The sequence below is a fragment of the Trichosurus vulpecula genome, chromosome 2 (assembly GCF_011100635.1).
Source record: "Trichosurus vulpecula isolate mTriVul1 chromosome 2, mTriVul1.pri, whole genome shotgun sequence".
NCBI classification, from domain to species: domain Eukaryota; kingdom Metazoa; phylum Chordata; class Mammalia; order Diprotodontia; family Phalangeridae; genus Trichosurus; species Trichosurus vulpecula.
This window is the reverse complement of record NC_050574.1, coordinates 156,206,368-156,224,769: the sequence shown is the minus strand read 5'-3', so window position 1 is coordinate 156,224,769 and position 18,402 is coordinate 156,206,368. Positions and strand designations below refer to the sequence as shown.

Sequence of the window (18,402 nt, the reverse complement as noted above, 5' to 3'; positions counted from 1 at the left end):
TATTCTACATTTTTCTGCTATGTTGCAACACTAAAATCAATTCATCAGAAATACATCAAGTACCCACTACAAGCAACATATTATGAGCTAAGAATGCATATGTAAAAATTAAACAGTCCCTAGTCTTACAAGTAGTTAACTAATGAAACATTTCCTACAATGGACTATACAGGTCATCCAGTTCAACCCCTTCATTTTTTCAGTCGAGGAAACTGAAGCCCAAAGATGTGAAGTGATTTGTACAAGGACAAAAGCGAAGCTAACAGCACAGCTAGGACTAGAAGTCAAGTCTCCTAACTTTCAGGCCTACCATTTCACCACCATGCCATAGAAAATAAGGGGTGGGAGAAACTACCCAAAAAAAGCTCACCATTTTAAGGTAACTCCCCCTCTTCATCAAGCTTTTCTAGCTACTCATGTCTTCCCTCTCAAACTAACTTGTATTTAACTGCTTTGTATTTGTCTGTATGTGTTCAATTTACGTTTCTTTATATGCTTATAAATATACTTGTCTTCCCTATTATAACTTAAGTTTTTTACTAATATGGATTGCTTCATTCTTTGTATTTCTATGCTTGACACAATGGAGGGGCTTAAAAATTGCTTTACTGATTTATTGACAGCTAAGGCAACACACTGTTAAAAAACAACAGGTTATGTTAATTTAATTAAATAAAAAGCAAATTATCATTAGAACTAGAAGCAAATGGCATACAACATAATAATAATAATAATAATAGCAGCTAGCATTTTAAGGCTTGCAAAGTACTTTACAGGTGTTATCTTATTTGATTTTCACAACCCTGGGAGGTAGGTATGATTATAAATCTCCATTTTACAGATGTGGAAACTGAGGCAGAGGTTAAGGACTAGCCCAGGATCACATAGCTAGTGTTTGAGACACCGGATGTAAACTCTGGTTTTCCTGACTCCAGATCCAGTGCTCTATACACTATACTACCCAGCTGCCTGACTAGTTATACTAGCAGAGGTTAAATCTAAACCAAGATCTCTCACGTAAAGTTACAGCTAGAATAGATTTAATCAAAGAGAAAAATAGGAAAACTGCACTGTATGTCAGCCACATTAATACTGTTTTAGACCATTTAAAATAAATAGACAATGTATAGTCAGACTATTGCTATGGTAGAGGAAATGATGAGTTGATGGACTTAGAAAAATAGGGAAAGACTTGGACCCATGAAGGAAGACTTATCCACCCTCAGAGAAACAGAGAACAAATAAGTACAGTATGGTCTCACAAAGATGCATATGAATGTATATATCTATATATGAGCATGATTATAAATATCTAAGTATACATATATAAGCATGTGTATCTGTGTATTTGTATGTATATGTGTCTACATATGTGCATATGGGCAGATATGTATGTGTACATAAGTACACACACACACACACACACACACACACACAAATATATCCATGCTTAAATGTAGCCTTCTTGGGGGAGTGGGGAAGGAAGGGGGGATAAAAAAAGAACAAAGTAAAAAGTACACAGCAGAGAACAAAAGAAAACTTACAAAGAAGCAAAGAAAAGATGGATAGCTCAGAACACAATGTGTACTATTTACTATATAGGCTTTCTTAAAATGGAAATTTATTGCTATATATTTTGAATCCTCTCTTATGTTCTTCTATGCACAAAAAATAAAATTTTTTTAAAAATTAAAAAAAACATCTAATACCAAAAAGCACTGGAGATGTAATTACACAACAAAAATTGTTCAGAAAAATAGATAGAAATATGGAAAAGGTCAAATTACCTCGACATTTCATACACCACAGAAAAAAAAAATCCCAAATGGATTATTTAATTTTTAAAATCACACAAACATTAGAAAATACTGCAATGTGATATGTATCACAAACATGAAACAGTAAATTCTTCAACAAATATAAGACAGTCTATATGATGAACTATATAGAGATACATAAAAACAAAGGGCTTCTATACAACAAAAAGCAATGTATACAAATTAAAAGAGAAAGAAAAAGATGAGGGGGTATATCTCTGCTACAAACATTTCTAACAAAAAGTCTGACATTCAAAATCCACAGATAACTGACATTAGTTTATGAAATCTATATCCCAATAAAATGAGTGACTGAGGGATTCATATAACTGGCAGTTTTAGACAAAGAAACACAAAGCATAAATGACCACCTGAAAGAACAAACTCCCTAATAATTCCAGAAATGAAAACTAAACCTTCTCTGACCAACAGTCACCTGAAAGACTAAGTACAGTAATGCAAATTAAGACAATCTCATACCCATGAAACTGGCGATAGTATTAAAATTAACACTAAATGCTGATGGGGCTATGGAGAAACAGAATTATTACAATACTACTAGCATTATGAATTCCTGCAATATTTGGGGGAAAAACATATTATTATACAATAGGAGATAAAAATCCTTTGATCAAGTGTTCCCACTATTAGAATTATACCTCCTAAGGATGTTGACTGGGGAATAAAGACATATCTATGTAAAAATATTCAAGAACAGCACTCCTAATGGCAAAAAAGTGGAAATAACTCATGTTATTAAGGAATTGCCGGAGAAACTAGGAAATAGAATGTTACTGCTTCATAAGAAAAGACAAGTATGAATGACACAAAGAAACAAGGATACAACTGAGTAGAATGAAAATAGTAGTATAAAAACTGAATACAACTATTATGATAATTATTATTGTGTATATAAAAGCAGGACATCTAGGTGGTACAGTGGACAGAATGCCAGGCCTGGAGTTAGGAAGATTCATCTTTGTGAGCTCAAATCTGGCCTCATACACTTATTAGCTGTGTGACCCTGGGCATCTCACTTAACCTTGTTTGCCTCAATTTCCTCATCTGTAAAATGAGCTGGAGAAGGAAACACCAAACCAATCCAGGATCTTTGCCAAAAAAACCTCACATGGGGTCACAAAGAATCAGACACGACTGAAAAAATGACTGAACAACATAAAAGCAATCAAATCCGGAAGAAGAAACGCAGGGAAAAAAAAGTTCAGAAGGAGGCAATGAAGTAAACAAGATGATTTAGTTATTATCTTGTTAAAGTTACTACGTATTCTTTTGTTCTGTGAATAAGGCAAACTTATGATTTTATGTACAATTATTGCTCATTCCTGTCTACTTGAATGCTTATGTTTGAAAACTGTAATTAAGTTTAAGATAACTTTTAAAGTGAATTTTCTAAAACTGAAAGTTTTTTTTAATAACAGGAAATGAGTTACATTTTGAAATGCAAATGAACTCAGACAACATGAGTTGTTCTAACCTTGGTTTTATAATAAAAAGATATATCCATTAGATAAACGTTCTTCAGTAATAAAAATCTAAGCTCCTCACTTTGTTCTATCAAAATTCTTTGTTTTAATCAGTCTACTGAAAAATGCATAGATATTTAACAAAAGAAATATTTCTTATAAGGAAATATTAATGAAATAATTAATGAACATTAAAGTTAGTACACACACGAAAACTATCTGAATAACTGAAATATGAAGATGTATGAAATTTCCTTTTCCAAGCATTTGATTATTCTGAAAATGTTTCAGGTTACAAAACTTTAAAATAGCAATGCAAAACTTTAGATTAACGATGCAAGAAATATTAACATAGATTTGATAAAATTTTATATGCAAAAGTGCCAAATTTCTAAAATATTCAAAATATATATTATCAACAGTATTTTTATTTAATTTTTTTCATTCATAAAAAAATCTATTTTCTCTTCCTCTTACCTCCACAATGGGAAAAAAAACTTTTGTAGAAAATGTTCAGTAGGATTTTAAAAATGTATACTCCAAATCAGAAGATGAAGTCTTTCATTTCTTCAGTGAAATTTAACATTCATAAAAATAAAAATTATAGTACTAATCTTATTTTTCTCAGGAAGGCAAATGATTTATTTATTACTATTATTAATAGTTAATTTCCCTATAGTATCAAGGGAGAAAGAAGAATATAACAACATTCTTGTCATTCTCTATGTCTTTCACTAATGATTGATTCACATGAACATTGAATATTCATTTTCTTAACTTGTAAAAATATTTGCATTACCTGTTTTTTCCTTTTGCTCTCTCTGTCTGAAAAAATGAATAACATCTTTTGGATTAGCTATCCGATCCACAAACTTCTGGCTGAAGCGGAGAACACTGAAAGGTTCAAATCCTCCTGTATAGTCAACCTATAAATACAGGATATGCTATAAAGAACAGAAAACAAATCATTTTAAAAGCCCTAGGATCAACAGTTTTTCTTATCTAAAAGAAAGCATTAAAAATTATTTATAGGGGGGAGCCAAGATGGCAGCTGGAAAGCAGGGACTTATGTGAGCTCCCCACCAGGTCCCTAAAACCACCTATAAAAAATGGCTCTGAACAAATTCTAGAGCTGCAGAACCCACAAAATAGCAGAGGGAAGCAGGGCTCCAGCCCAGGGCAGCCTGGATGGTCACGGGGTAAGGTCTATCCCACGGAACTGGGAGCCGAGCAGAGCCCAGCATGAGCCATGCCTGGACCAACCAGACTGGGAGCCAGGCAGAACAGACCCTAGCGCCCTGAATCAGTGAGCTGTGGCAGTTACCAGACTTCTCAACCCACAAACACCAAAGACAACAGAGAAGGTTAGTGGGAAAAGCTGCAGGGGACAGAGTGAAAGAAGTTCGCGGTTCAGCCACTGCCGCAGAGGCAGCAGAGGTGATGCAGCTTTTAGGCTGCTTACAGACCTACAGCTGCAGTTGCTTCCAGCCCCAGGCCCACCTGGTGGGAGGAATTAAGTGGCAGATCTGAGTGGGAGTGCAGAGCCAGCTTAGATCTGAGTCCAGTCTGGGTTGGCGGTTCTTGGGGGAGGAGTAGTGCTGGTGTAGCAGAGCTTGCTGTGTAGAAATAGCTCTGAAGACAACAGTGCAGCCTCTCAAGCTTGGAACAAAGTACTCTTTGCTCTACAAGCAGTCATACCCCCATGAAAAACTCAAGGGTCAAGTAAGTTGGCTGGGAACATGGCCAGGCAGCAAAAACAGACTCAGATTCAGACTCAGACTTTGGAATCTTTCTTTGCTAACAAAGAAGACCAAAACATACAGCCAGAAAAAGTCAACAAAGTCAAAGAGCCTACATCAAAAGCCTCCAAGAAAAACATGAACTGGTCTCAGGCCATGGAAGGGTTCAAAAAGGAGTGGGAAAAGCAAGTTAGAGAAGTAGAGGAAAAATTGGGAAGAGAAATGAGAGTGATGAGAGAAAACCATGAAAAACAAGTCAATGACTTGCTAAAGGAGACCCAAAAAAATACTGAAGGAAATAACACCTTAAAAAATAGACTAACTCAAATGGCAAAAGAGCTCCAAAAAGAATGCCTTGAAAGGCAGAATTAGCCAAATGGAAAAGGAGGTCCAAAAGACCACTGAAGAAAATACTACCTTAAAAATTAGATTGGAGCAAGTGGAAGCTAGTGACTTTATGAGAAATCAAGATATTATAAAACAGAACCAAAGGAAGGAAAAAGTGGAAGACAATGTGAAATATCTCACTGGAAAAACCATTGACCTGGAAAATAGATCCAGGAGAGATAATTTAAAAATTACTGGACTACCTGAAAGCCATGATCAAAAGAAGAGCCTAGATATCATCTTTCAAGAAATTATCAAGGAGAGCTGCCCTGATATTCTAGAGCCAGAGGGTAAAATAGAAATTGAAAGAATCCACAGATTGCCTCCTGAAAAAGATCCCAAAAAGGAAACTCCTAGGAACATTGTCGCCAAATTCCAGAGCTTCCAGATCAAGGAGAAAATACTGCAAGCAGCCAGAAAGAAACAATGTGATTGTGCATAGCCACAGATACATGGATTCCGTGAGGACCAACCCTGACATACTTCGCTCCTCTCAGCAACCTAACGTGCAAGGACAACTCCAGGGGACTCACGATGAAGAATGCTATCTCCATCCAGAGAAAGAAATGTGAAGTTTGAATACAGATTGAGGCGCACTACATGCTCGCCTTTTTTGCTTCTCTTTTGTTTTTGTTTTTGGGTTTGTTTTTTTTTTTGGTTCTGTTTCTTCTTTCTCATGATTCATTCCATTGGTCATAATTCTTCTCCACAATTTGACTAGTGTATAAATTAATTCAATGTGAAGTTATACATGGTAGTTATATGAGATTCCAGGCCGTCTTGGGGAGGGGGGGAGGGGAGAAAATCTGGAACTCAAAATTATGTAGAACCATGTGTGGTAAACTAAAAATAAATAAATAAAAATTAAAAAAAAAAAAGAAACAATGTGAGTACTATAGAAACACAATCAGGATAACACAAGATCTAGCAGCTTCTACAATTAAGGGATCAAAGGGCTTGGAATATAATATTCCAGAGGTCAATGGAGCTAGGATTAAAACCAAGAATCACCTACCCAGCAAAACTGAGTATCATGCTCCAAGGCAAAATATGGAGTTTCAATAAAATGGCGGACTTTCAAGCTTTCTCAATGAAAAGACCAGAGCTGAATAGAAAATCTGATTTTCAAACACAAGAATCAAGAGAAGCATGAAAAGGTAAACAAGAAAGAGAAATCATAAGGGACTTAAAGTTGAACTGTTTTGTTTACATTCGTACATGGAAAGATGATGTGTATAATTCATGAGATCTCAGTATTAGGGTAGCTGAAGGGAATATACATATATAGATATAGATATATATATATAGATAGATAGATAGATAGATAGATAGATAGATAGATAGACAGAGGGCACAGGGTGAGCTGAATATGAAGGGATGATATCTAAAAAAATAAAATCAAATTAAGGGATGAGAGAGGAATATATTGAGAGAGGGAGAAAGGGAGAGATAGAATGGGGCAAATTATCTCGCATAAAAGTGGCAAGAAAAAGCAGTTCTGTAGGAAGGGAAGAGGGGGCATGAGTGAATCTTGCTCTCATCAGATTTGACCTGAGGAGGGAATACCATACACACTCAATTGGGTATCTTAACCCACAGGAAAGAAGGAGGAAGGAGATAAAAAATGGGGGATGATAGAAAGGAGGGCAGACAGGGGGAGGAGGTAATCAAAAACAAACACTTTCAAAAACGGACAGGGTCAAGGGAGAAAACTGAATAAAGGGGGATAGGATAGGAAGGAGCAACATATAGTTAGTCTTTCACAACATGAGTATTGTGGAAGGGTTTTGCATAATGATATGCATGTGGCCTATGTTGAAATGCTGGCCTTCTTAGGGAGGCTGGGTGGGGAGGGAAGAGGGGAGAGAATTTGGAACTCAAAGTTTTAAAAACAGATGTTCAAAAAAAAAGTTTGTGCATGCAACTAGGAAATAAGATATACAGGCAATGGTGCATAGAAATTTATCTTGCCCTACAAGAAAGTAAGAGAAAAGGGGATGGGGTGGGGGGAGTGGGGTGACAGAAGGGAGGGCTGACCGAGGAACGGGGCAACCAGAATATCTGCCACCCTGGAGTGGGGGTGGGGGAAGACAGAAATGGGGAGAAAATCTGTAATTCCAACTCTTGTGAAAATCAATGCTGAAAACTAAAAATATTAAATAAATTAAATGAATATTTTTTTAAAAAGAATAATTATTTATATAGTTCTTTTCTACAAGATTTTAAATTATTACAATGCTCACCCCATCTCTAAGATATGTAATATGGTTATAGCACCATTTCCAGTCAAGACACTGAAGCTAAAAAGGTTTAAGACTGGAACAAAACTTTTTAATCTGTCAAATCAATAACATGGTAAGGGCTAAGAAAATGTGATAATGGCCACATGTGCCGAGCATTTACTTCAAAACCCAAGTTAACAGGACATGAAAAAAAAAACAGGGCTTTCTATACTTGATCTAAAATTGAGAAAATTATTAATTTTAGAAGAAAATCTAATTTATTTGTTTTGCTCAACTACACTTAATAGTCACAAGGGAGGGCTTTAAAAGGGCAGGTGGGAGAGGAAAGGAAGAAAGGAAAGAAGGGAAGTTGATGAATAAGAACAATGCAAAAAAAGAAGATAAAAATGATTATCAATGAAAACATTTAAAAAATATGCAGTTCATAGATTCATATATAATATTTTTAAGTTCTTTACTGAAATGTTATTTTTACATTCCTAATTAAAAAGTAAAATTTAAATTTTTCTTAAAAATTTAAAATAAGACAACAAAATAACCAGAGTTCTGGTCAAAACTGGTTTAACAATGTAAGCATTTTCAGAAGGATGTTTGTAACTAGAAAGGAGAAAATAAAATACAGGGCAAATCTATTTAGCAGAATTTTGCTTTCAAAGTTAATAATCTCTTTCACTGCAGCTTTTTTGTTAGGCAAAACAATGATCCAAAACAATAGCTTGTTCTCCTACGTTGTTATCCTCTGTTGAGAAGAAAAGAGGGGGCAGCTAGGTGGCACAGTGGATAGAGCACCAATCCTTGAATCAGGAGGACCTGAGTTCAAATGTGGCCTCAGACATGTGACACTTGCTAGCTATGTGGCCCTGGGCAAGTCACTCAACCCTGACTGCCCTGCAAAAAAAAAAAAAAGAAGAAGAAGAAAAAGTCAGTGTCTAGGCCATGGGCTAGCTCTTGAAGGTATTCAAGGAGAAAGGGCTAAGGTGGTGGCCACACTTTTCTAGGACTCAATTTCTTCATCTGTAAACAGAAGAGCAGAACCTTGATGATTTTAATTCATTTCAAATTCCTATGATCCATTAGCAAAAACAAAAAAGAAAAGCTTTCACAAAGGGACATATCCATAAGAAACACAGTCTTCTTTCACCTGTTGTTCCCAATCCATGGAATGATAATTTGTGGCATGAACATTTCTACATTTATTTTGTTTTTCTGGCAAAAACTAATTGCTTACTATAATATTTAATAAATGCTGCCTTCACATTAACAGAGCATGCATAGCCCTCTTAGGTTGGTAGTGCAAGTATTTTTATCCTTATTCTATAGATAAGTAATCTGAAGAGCAGTTTCTCAAGGTCACAAGGTTTATGGCATCTGATTCCAAGGGCTTTTTCCAGTATAACACTTACAGCCTGATCTTGTTAGCAGTGTTTCATCAAAAGCAATGCTATTATTCTCATTAATTCTGTTCATTATTTTGAGGACTCATGAGCAAAAAAAGGGGTAAGATTCCACAGGGATTTTTGCCCTGCTAAAGGAGTCTAAAAACTAATAAAGTTTGAAAATCACTTCTCTCTACACCAAAGGAGGTAAAATTCCACTACCTACTTTCGGGTAGTCAATCACGCTAATATGTAACTCATACATTAATGGCCATTTTTAAAAGCAAGATTTTATATTTACATATATGAAAGTGCTTTGAAAACTGAAAAACACAATACAAATGTAAAATATTATTACTGCCCTGCAGCAGCCACCGTATTAGCAATAGAAGAAGCTAGCTACTGAAGCCACTGGATCTCAGCTAGTCTACCACCATAGATTAAAATCATTACACAAGTCTATACCAGTCAATCACCTTCTTTGCTCAATATTCACAAAACAGCTTTAGGTTCACTTCTTTTCCCACAATGTGTTCGTATGTGCAAGGGTCTGCTATATGCATCTATATCTAAATGCCTCTACTGATAGGCTTACCTGCATGCACTTTTCTATGTGCCTTGGTTAAGACAGTTTTTTAAAACAATGTTATGAAGTTCAATCATCAGAGAGGTTTAAGAAGTCAGATATGGCATAGATCTAAGTAGGCTGAAAGAGATCAATGGAGGATCTAAAGGATTAACATAATCACTTGAAAGTTTTCTTAAGGATTCAGAGGTGGGCATTGATTTGAATGGGTTGAGAGAAATAAACATAGGAGTAAAGGTATTAAGAGTCAACCAAAGGCAAAAAGAATAGCATATCAAATATTCTGTGCCTATATTCTTACCTAGGTTGGAAGTGTAGGGCATATTCATGGACTCAATTCATAAGCTGACTGGCATGAAAACTTTAACCTATTTCAATTTTCCAGCCTGGGAAACTGAAAATTCCACTTCTCCCAAGACAGCAGGGTGGTGATACTTTCCCAAGGGCTCACCATAATTGTGCTGGACTTAGTGTGGATACTCCAACTGGCTTTAGCCCTACTACAGCCCAGAACTCCAAACCTAAAGCAATCCACCAACCTCAGCTTCTCCCAGTAGCATGCGCCCCCACTCCCATAGAAATATCTCTTTTCTGATTATTATTTTAAGAACCTAATAAAAAAATTAACTGAAGATAGATTTCAGTTACTAATTAAACATTATTACAACACATTAAAACAAATGGGTTTCAAATCTATTACAAAGTTATTAATAGTATATAAACAGGTCATACTCTTAATCTTATGAGAGGTTTTTCAGGCTGCCGGGGATTTCCCAGACGTTCTCTTTCAGCAATTTCAAGCATTTCTTCAACCTCAATATAAAAAAGAAAATTAGCAAGCAGAAATTATTTTCATTTAATTTTATTTTGGTACTACCTCCTCCCTACTATAAGTAACAGCTCCATTTTATTTAAAAACTCATGTTTTTCCTATTTCATGATGACAGTTCTTTCATTAAGCATAAGCTCTCATAAATCTGCCACCATCTATACCATCTCTAAGTTCTTTCATCAAATAATAAAATAACCATCCAATATTCCAAATCATCCCTACACAAGGAAACATCTCAAAATGTTCTTTCCTTTCTCTTTTTTAAAGACTTCTGCTAATTTTACTTGCTGGGTGTTTTAAATTATTATTAAAATTAATTTAAATCATATGGAATAACTTCAAAACCAAAAATATTCTTGTTTCCCCACCCTCTCCAGTGATTTTTAAAAATTAAAATATTTACCTTCTCCAAACAAAAATTTTGTATTGCTTGAGTTACTTTAAGACTATTTGGATTAAAAATATTTGGATGATCAGCAAGTACAATATCCTCTATGAAAAACTGTCGTACTGTCTTTAGAGGAATTTTTTGCATATTCATCTTTCTCCCCTTAATGCGCAGTAAGCCAACATGTCTAAAATAATGAAGAAAAAAAGGTATATCTGAGAACATGCAAAGTCTTATGAATTTTTATAAAGAAATTGTTGTATATATAATGCACTTTCTACAAATATCTTAAATGGCTTTACAAAATTACTCACTTAAAAAGCAACGATTTCGCAATTTAAATCTAAGATAATTGCAACTTTACAACAACAAAAAATTTCTTATGGAAAAAATTTACTCTCTTTTTCCAAAGACAGTATCAACTAGATGATAAAGTATAGTGATAAAATGATTTAACCATGATTATAAGTTAAGAGTACAAACAAGAAGAAAAATTAGCTTGCTTGATTCCTTCAAATTCTCAAAATCTATTCTACATTTACATAGAGGGCTAAACTTAAGACACATCATCTAACACAACAAGAAACAATACCATAGTGAATTGGTAAACTTCTTACAACAAAATAAGACTTCTTTGAACCGTGTATGATTTTAATCAAAGGTAATCGTTTTATAACCAAACATTAATCAAAGTAGTAAAATAAAGTATGCTACAGGATACCTTTCTAACATGAAAAATTCAAGTAATCTTTCTAATTGTGACTATATTTAATGTACGTGATGCTACACATTATATTTTGCTAAGCGAATATATTTAGAAACAGAATTATTGATAATTCTCTCTTGTGACACCAATATGAAACTTAGTAAAGGAAAGTTGCAGTGTTAGGATTTAATTAGAAATATACATAGGATCATAAGATATTACCACTACTAAACTCCTTTCCTGTTCAGATAATAATGACTGAAAACTTAGAAATACAAAATTAAAGATTACAAAGTTAAACTTCCAAGTATTCTACTATAACAAAATCATCTATAATTTGAATCTATGAGATGAAGAGTGCTTTAAAAACAGATAAAAGATAGGCTGACTCATAAAACGACCATATTTGGGCATAAGGAATAATTTAGTTTTAGCCTATATAAACTGACAAAACAATTTTACAAGAAATTTATACAAACTGCCAAAACCTAAAAAGGACTTACTTCTTTACAGCCTCTCCTGGGGAAAGGGAAGTAACCACTGAACTTCCAGGCTGTGAAACATAGAAGAGCTGCCGCTCATTTTTGGTTGGTGCTATTTTACACTCATGTTCATGACCCCAAATAACAAGATCAATGAAGTCACCCAAAAACTGTTCTGGAATGTAGTTCGAGGCTCCATGCTTACTTCTATTCCAAGATAAAAGCAAAAAATAAACATAGTATAGATTTCCAGAATTGAAAAAAATTTCAAATGGAACGCAAAAAAATTCATAACCAAAAAAACCCTAGATTATCTGAATATACATCAAAAAAACCATGTCATTTTTAGTTTAAAACAATTTGCATTTGCTCTTTATAATACACAAAGCTAAAAATCTTTCCAACTCCTTTTGAAGGCCATATTTTAACCTCTAAGTATACAAAACCACAAGGAACTTTTTTTTTCCACTTTTAATAATGAATATAGATTGATCTAGTAACAGTGAATGACCTTGGAGAGTTAGCCTCAATTTTATCATCTGTAAAATGATATCACATTCACCCTGATAGGTATTTTGAGGATATGTGACAGTATTACTAGAATGTATTCAAAACTTAAAAAAAAGTCACTGTATAATAATGCAAGTAATAGATATTTGACTGTCATATGCCTCTTGGGCACATTTATGAATCTATGTAATCAGACAAAATAGCAGAATGAATAAAATATTACAAGTACACATGAAGAAATAACTAAGGTAATTCTGAAGAGAATGAGAAGCAATGAAAAAATGAATTATTAAAATTCATCATGAGAAAGCTTCCCCACAAATAAACTCGGTTGAGGCTTCCAGATATTATCCTTAAGAAATTCAACTCAGCAAATAAGTACCTACTATGTGCAAGGAATTATTGGACCATGGCACTACAAAAAAAAAAAATTGTCCTCAAAAAGTCTGTAATCAAAAAGAGATAAGAAATATAGACTAATAACTATGATACAAAATAACCTTACAAAAAGTACTAAAGAAAGGTTCAAAATGCTAAGAAAAAAATGAGGAAGGAGAGATGGAGCTAGAGGATCAGAAAAGGCTTCAGGGAGGAAATGACACCTGAAATGGATCTCAGAAAGAGAAATTTCAACAGACAAAGGAAATGAGGAAAAGTTCATTTTAGGTTTCAGGGATGGAATGATTAAAGGCACAGAGATAGAAAAAGGCAGGACAAGAATGGAGATAGACAGTAATCCAGTTGGACTGTACTACAGTATGCAAAGTTTGACTACTACAACATAAAATGGAGAGTTATGTAAGATTAAACTGGAAAGGTAGGTTGAATACAATTGATCAATAAGCATCCAGATTGTGAAAGGCAGATGACAATACTAAAGAAATACTACATTCAGTTTTTTTCTGGCTCCTCGATAGCCATGGCGCCCGTGAAGAAATCTGTGATGAAGGGCGGCAAAAAAAAGAAGCAAGTACTCAAATTTACCCTGGATTGTACCCATCCTGTGGAAGATGGGATTATGGATGCAGCTAATTTTGAACAGTTCTTACAAGAACGAATCAAAGTGAATGGAAAAGCTGGCAACCTCGGGGGCAGAGTTGTGACCATTGAGAGAAGCAAGAGCAAGATCACCGTGACGTCAGAGGTGCCGTTTTTCTAAAAGGTATTTGAAGTACCTGACAAAGAAGTACTTAAAGAAGAACAATCTTCGAGATTGGCTTCGGGTGGTGGCCAATAGCAAGGAGAGTTACGAATTACGGTACTTCCAGATCAACCAGGATGAAGAAGAGGAAGAGGAGGAGGATTAAACCCTCTTGGGTCTGGAAACGTTTTGTATATGATCTCGAATAAAACTTGAACCAAAAAAAAAAAATACTACATTCAGAGGAAAAACCTTTTAGAATATTTTTAAAGCTCTAAAGAGCAGCCTTTAAACAATTTTATACCAAAGGGAGGTATACTTGATCATCTAATGTAGTTTTTATATTTGTAGAATTCTTTTTTAGCATTTTGAAAATCTTTAACAAATATTTTGTTTCAGGAAAATGTATCAAAAACAAGCATCTCTCAAGGCCTAGAGTAATTTCCACCTCACAAAAGAAACCTTCTTTAACCATTCAAACAGTGATTTCCCTTCTATAAACATACAGTACTTACATCTATACCACTCATATGACAATCAAGTATCATCTTGCAAAATCTCTCAAACTATTATCGAGCCCTCAACAATAATAGGAAAGTCAGAAAGAAGAAAGGGTTTGACAGGAGAGACATTAGGGCTGAATTAAGAGGACTGAAAATTATTAGCATAGAGATGATAATTGAATACATAGGAGCTGATGAGATCACAAAGTGAAATGACAGACGTTGAAGAAAAGAGGGTCCAGGATAGTCTTAGGAAAACATCCAAGGTTGAACACACAGTGAAAATTGAGAAGGAGTAGGAAGACTACACAAAGGAGGAAAACCAGGAGAGAATAGTGCCTCAAAATCCTGGAGAGAAAGAAATATCAAGAAGATGATCAACAGGGTCAAAGGCTACAGCAAAGTCAAGAAGGATGAGAACTGGAAAAAAGACCATTAGATTTGGCAATTGGAATATCATTGAGCAAGATGCATTTCTTGTAGCAGAACTGGATCCTTTGAGTATCTGAAAAGGACTGTGACTTGGGAGCTTATAGAATGTAGTTAATACTCATTTTGTTTTGCTAGTGTTTATACTGACACAATGTGATAGATTTGGAAGAGGTGGTAACTGTGTGCTGAGGTATAATTTGTTGGTCATGAATGACTATACCCTCTCTCACCCCAACACTGGAAGAGACGATCAGGATAGAACCCTGGTGTGGATATCTTGGGTAGGCTGGTTAGTAGGTAGCCAGAGTGTTTAGCATAAATTCAGAATACCATTTAAACACATGGTGCATAGTGAATCAGTGTCTGGTTCAAATAACTGAGGCTAAAAGATTACAGACATAGCATTTTGGAAACTGTGAAAATGAAACCTTGGCAAGATAGATCAAAATGGCATAGTTTTGCACCCCCTATTAGTCACAACACAGAAAGAAAAGACAATTGGAGCTGCAAAAAGTGACACAGACTAGTAAACATGAACATTTAAATAGTTGACAATACTAAAGTGACAAGGAGGGTTACTAACACTTCTTATCTTGTATTATTCTATTTCAAGTATGAACATTTTATCTACCTAATGAGATCAGAAACACAGGGTCCAGTATTAGACATTGTATATCCTTCTCAAATATTTGTTGAAAAGTTAATGCCTTCTACCAATACTCAAGAAGCCAGTTTTAACTATGAACAGTATGACTTAAAATATTATACTCTCTCCTACCCACCTCAGAAACTTAAAATCAGTGTTTGAATCAGTGAGAGGCAGCTGATGGGAAAGGACATTAAGGACAAGCATACTGGATTTGAAGTCAGAGAAGGGGGTTTGAATCCTAGCTCTACTTCTATCTGTGTGAACTTGGGCAATTCACTTAACTTGTTTGGGCCTCAGTTTCCTCATATATAAAAGGAGAGGGTAGGACTAGATGAATAGGAAAAAAAAAGGTCCTTCATCTCTAGATCTATGTTCCTATGATGCTGGAAGCTTTAAATATACAGAGGCTTATTCTGAACCTAAGCTAAAAATTTCTAAACTTTACAGAACCCTTAACATAGAGAAATTTAAAGAAATGAGATGATAGGTGAGCATGAAAATGAAAAGGATGGCATGAAAGAAGAAAGATTTATATGCTTGTTGTATAACAAAATTTAGTCAAATGTTTTTACCTGTTTTGATGAATCACAAACAAGTTAAACCAACTATTCTCTTCTTCCTTTGGTCTCAACATTGTTACTTGTTTATTGACAAACATTCGATGCAACCTTTCATCTGGAATAGATCCTGAAAGGGACAATATATATGTATTTTTTTAAACTAGGCTTATTATTAACATTTTATTATTAACATATTATTAACAAAAAAGGTATTAGTCCTATATTTACACAATAAATGTATTTCACAAAATATTTTATTCCACTTGTGATAATAATTAAAAATAATACTTTTTGTTAGCTGTGTCCTCCTGTGTTTCATTCACAAGCTACAGTGGAAATCCCTAGGACTGCAAAGTTACCGGGTGGCAGCTCCACAGCCAAGGATGAACTTCTTAAATGGGACAATTACACTGTCAAAAACCTACCATTTCTCCGCAAAAGCCACACTGTTCTTTCATATATTTTATAGTGAATAAAAATTTCATTTGCACCTAAAATTCCTGTTAAATTATGTCAATTGATTCTCAATCAGAAATACATTTATCTTTAATTTTTGAACTGGTTAACATAATTTAAAGGCAATTTTAAATAAGTACACAACGATAATAGGTAATGAATAAAAACATTATGTTCATGAAACAGAAGTGTTACTTCCCTCTCCACTATGCCACTGTGCAGAATACAGAATCACTCATGTGATCTATGCCTTACTTTCACATTTTTATAACATCTACCCTTTTACTTACATCACGAGGCTGTTGTACGGAAATCCCTTTGTAAACCTTAAATTGCTATGGAAATGTAAGTTCTTATTAATTCTCAAAAGAGCTTGTAGGCAGTGATCAATGTAAAAGACATTAAGTTCCTTGGAAAAAGTAACTACATAAATACAATGTTAAAAGTCTTTCATAAAATATATGGTGAATACGTATTAATGTTAACAAGGGATTATAAGGCATTTTCTATTATTAAAACAAACGGCTCAGATTTAAAAAAAAAAACCAGACCACGCCATAAAAATGGTGAATAAAATATCAATATGAATTTAATCTATAGCAAATGATTACTCAAATGTGATTATATACATGGATGAATTAATAGGAAAAAATACTTAAGCGTATCTTTGAAGCATTTGATTTCAGAAACAAATGTTATTAATTTCATATAGCAGAAACTACCAAATACCACATATTCTGAGTAACTAGAGTACATGGCAATAGTATACACACTATATATAACATCTAAGAAAAATAAGAATTCAAATTTTTGGTTATAAGTTACAATACTTCCTGGCTGATTCTTGAATCTAGAGAATTATTCCTGACCTAAGAAATACTTTAAAGATAAAAAAACACTAACAAGTAAGCCTAATTTTACCATTTAAAATTTGGTTTTAGAAGACTTCGCAACCTTTCATTTGCACAAACTAAAGTTTGGTAAAATTATTTTCAGTCAGTAAGTGTAAGATAATAAAAGTAATGTAATCAAAGTAAGTTTTCCAATTGCCATTATTTAGGTGAGCTTGATTCTAAAATTTTAAGATATCCGTGTGGTTTTTCCATTTACTAAGACTCCATGGACTACGACATTTCATTAACTAAATATTAATCACTAAGTAGATAGAAAAATGCTTCTTCATCGAGGCTACTTTTTAACAGTACATTAAGGTTACTGGTACAACCCTAGTAGTAAAAAAATTTACCTCACTCAAACATCAATTTTATAGCTGATAAGGAAAAAACTGGTTACTAATCTTTTTTTTTCCACTGGCAACCTCTTTCTTTTATCTCCAGATACTTACTCACCAACATTCATTTATTATTCTTAACCAACTGAAGAAATGACAAAATAAATGCATGTCAGCAATAAAATAAAAGAAACTTACCTAACCCATAGAGAGCAATTTTTGTGCTGCCTTTTCGAAGCAAAATAGGACTAATATCTATCTTTTCTACAGACATTGAACGTCCAAAGTGATTCAACAATCCTGCACAACTCAAAATATCCAATGCACAGAGAGCATCTGCCTACAAAAATGTTAGATACAAATCAATGTTTGTTTCATTCACTCAACATTTATTAAGTGTCTTATGCATAAACAAACTTTTATTAAGAGTACATGGTGGGGTAGCTAGGTGGCACAGTGGAGAGAGCACCAGCCCTAGAGTCAGGAGGACCTGAGTTCAAATATGGCCCCAGACACTTACTAGTTGTATGACCCCGGGCAAGTCACTTAACCCCAACTGCCTCACATTGTCCTGGGTGGTACAGTGAACTTTAGGCATATGCAAATTCAAATCCTCACTAGCTGTGTGACCTTACTTGAATCACTAAGCCAGTTTCCACTTCAGCCTCACCCTCCTCATCTGTAAAATGAGCATCATAATAGAACTTACCTCATGGTTGTTGTGGGACCAAATGAAATAATATATGTAAAGCACTTTTCAACCTTTCTGATAGAAATATTAGATATTATTGTTGTCATCAGTATTATTATTACATGTAAGGCACTGTGTGGCACCAGAAACACAACACTTTGCCCTCAATCACCCTCTCTCCTCCTAATT

At 34.4% G+C, this 18,402-nt stretch overlaps 1 protein-coding gene and 1 pseudogene across 2 annotated transcripts in view; one reads left to right on the top strand and one right to left on the bottom strand.

Moving 5' to 3' along the window:
* The window catches only part of MRE11 (MRE11 homolog, double strand break repair nuclease), a 68,555-nt gene that overhangs the window by 40,852 nt on the left and 9,301 nt on the right, over positions 1-18,402 (bottom strand). For both annotated transcript variants that reach the window (XM_036743333.1, XM_036743334.1), the window contains exons 6-11: positions 17,721-17,862; positions 15,848-15,962; positions 12,062-12,247; positions 10,868-11,039; positions 10,365-10,445; positions 4,101-4,227 (exon numbers count right to left, since the gene is read on the bottom strand). In XM_036743333.1, the coding sequence (XP_036599228.1) occupies positions 4,101-4,227; positions 10,365-10,445; positions 10,868-11,039; positions 12,062-12,247; positions 15,848-15,962; positions 17,721-17,862 (823 nt within the window). The remainder of the gene's footprint in view (positions 1-4,100; positions 4,228-10,364; positions 10,446-10,867; positions 11,040-12,061; positions 12,248-15,847; positions 15,963-17,720; positions 17,863-18,402) is intronic.
* On the top strand, positions 13,470-13,922 carry LOC118836001 (annotated as a pseudogene).